This window comes from Monoraphidium neglectum (genome assembly GCF_000611645.1).
Source record: "Monoraphidium neglectum strain SAG 48.87 unplaced genomic scaffold scaffold00613, whole genome shotgun sequence".
Taxonomy (NCBI): Eukaryota; Viridiplantae; Chlorophyta; class Chlorophyceae; order Sphaeropleales; family Selenastraceae; genus Monoraphidium; species Monoraphidium neglectum.
In genome coordinates, this window is record NW_014013015.1 from 18,313 (window position 1) to 20,529 (window position 2,217).

A 2,217-nucleotide genomic window follows, 5' to 3' on the forward strand; every position below is an offset into this window, starting at 1 on the left:
GAACTACGGCAGCAACCAGGACCTCCCCACCACGGTGACGTCGCCCGCAACCGCCAAGAACGCGATCGCCGTCGGCGCGACGATGTCGCTGCGCGAGAGCTACTCGCGGCGGCTGGCGGCGCCTGTGGCCGACGTGCGGGTGGAGGTCATGAACGCGCCCGACGCGCCGGAGGGCAGCGACACGCTGACTCTGCACTGGCGCGTCGTGGGCGTCGAGTGGGGCCCCCAGCTGTCACAGATATTTGACCGGCGGCTGCAGCTGTACACGGCGTCGGACGGCGGCGCGGCGTGCACGCCGGGGTCGGCCGACCTCGCGCGCGGCGGCGTGCTGGTGGCGCTGCGCTCCGCCGGATGCAACTTGGGCACAAAAATCCAGACCGCCGCCGCCGGCGGCGCCGTGGCGTTGCTGCTCGCGACGCGCCAGGAGAGCGGCTACTCGGTCATCCAGCAGGACGGCGCGCCCGCGCTGCTGCCGGTCGGGTCGATCCCGCTGCCGATGGCGCAGCACCTGCGGCAGTACTCCGACACCGGCGCCAACACCACCAACGTCGTTTACGTCACCTTCTCGCGCCACCAGCTGTGCGACTGCCCCTCATACGAGGACATTGCCTCATACTCCTCCTTCGGCCCCACCGGCGACCGCCGCACCAAGCCCGACGTCGTCGCGCCCGGGGACGTCACCAGCGCCTTCTCCAACGGCCGCGCCGACGGCGTCGTGGACCAGTGCATGACTGTGCGCAAGCAGGGGACGTCGATGGCCACGCCCGTGGTGGCCGGTGGCGCGGCGCTCGCGCGGCAGTACTTCACCGCGGGGTTCTACCCGGGCGGAGCGCGCGGCGCCGGGGCGGCGTACACGCCGTCGGGCGTGCTGCTCAAGGCGGTGCTGCTGGGGGGCGCGCTCAACATGATTGGGTACACGGAGGTGAGGGGGCTTGGGCGGGGAGCGCGACTGGCGATTGGCTGCTAGGTGTTTGTTTGACGGCGAGCGGCGTTTCGGCTGCAGGGGCTTTGTGGGTTGGCAGCTTGGGCCGTGTGGCCATGGGGTGTGGTGGCGCCAGCTGTCCCTTGAACAGCCTATCACGGTTCAGGTCTGCTTCCTGTTAAGCATCCTCGGAGCGCCTCCTACTGGCCGGCAGTGTGGGGCCTCTCACCCTTCATTGGTGGTTGCACCCTCTAAACCCCTGCACCCCGCCCCAAAACTCTCCTCCGCAGCTGAGCCTGCCGTTGGAGCCGGCCCCGAGCTTCCGCCAAGGCTACGGACGCCTCAACCTCACGCGCTCGCTGCCCGTCGGCGGCATCGCGCCGCCGGGCTGGCGCATGCAGGTGCCCTTGCGTGCCCTGGTCGCCCCACCAATGGCGGCATGCACAGGCCCTCTTTTTTCATATCCCTAGCGCTCTCTTGTGTTCCTTGCCCTGGCCGGTTGCCTGCCTTGTTTTGTTGAGCCCGCCCACCATGCGATGCCACCTACAACGTTGCCAACCCATCTTGCCGGTCCAAACTAAACATCAAATGGCGCCCCGCCACCCTCAGATCATTGACCTCGCTTCGCTGACCGAGGGCCAGTCCCACCGCTACTGCGTCACCGTCACCGGCCCCACCACCGTCACCCTGGTGTGGTACGACTACCCGGCGTCACCCGCTGCGGGCGTCACCCTCCAGAACGACCTCGACCTTGTGGTGTCGCCTGTCGCCGCCGCGTCGCGCGGCCTGAAGCTGCGCGGCAACGGCTGGCACGACAACCTCAACACCGTCGAGCGCGTGTCGGACATACCGAAGGGCCCCGCGCAGATCGAGGTATCCGCGCCGCGCGTCATCGCGAAAGTGGGGGCGCAGAAGTACGCCCTCGTCGTGCAGGGCGTCTTTGACGGCGCGCTGGCCTCGGAGGACGGCGCGACCAACCCGGACCCGGCCGCGCGCGCCGCGCCGCGCGAGTGCCCGGCGTCGACGGCGATCCGGCTCTCGTCCGTGCCGGCGCCCATCGTGCTTGGCGGCGGCGGCGCTGCCGCAGCCGGCGCCGCAGCTGTCGGCGCTGCCGCGACGCCACAGCCCATCGTGCTTGGCGGCGGCGCCGCCGCCGCAGCCGGTGCTGCCGCGATGCCGCCGCCCATCGTGCTGGACAGCGCCCGCGCCGCAGCAGCCGCGTCGACGATCCCACCCGTGCCACCGCCCAACGGCTCGGCGGCGGGCGGCCCGCCCGCCGCCAGCACGTACCCGGC

At 70.9% G+C, this 2,217-nt stretch overlaps 1 protein-coding gene across 1 annotated transcript in view; it reads left to right on the plus strand.

Annotated features, from left to right (window-relative positions):
- The window catches only part of MNEG_4422 (Serine protease/ABC transporter tagD), a gene marked incomplete at both ends in the record, with an annotated part of 4,419 nt that overhangs the window by 1,897 nt on the left and 305 nt on the right, over window positions 1–2,217 (plus strand). Inside the window, 3 exons of the mRNA XM_014047105.1 lie at window positions 13–922; window positions 1,213–1,323; window positions 1,532–2,158. Of these exons, the coding sequence (XP_013902559.1) occupies window positions 13–922; window positions 1,213–1,323; window positions 1,532–2,158 (1,648 nt within the window). The remainder of the gene's footprint in view (window positions 1–12; window positions 923–1,212; window positions 1,324–1,531; window positions 2,159–2,217) is intronic.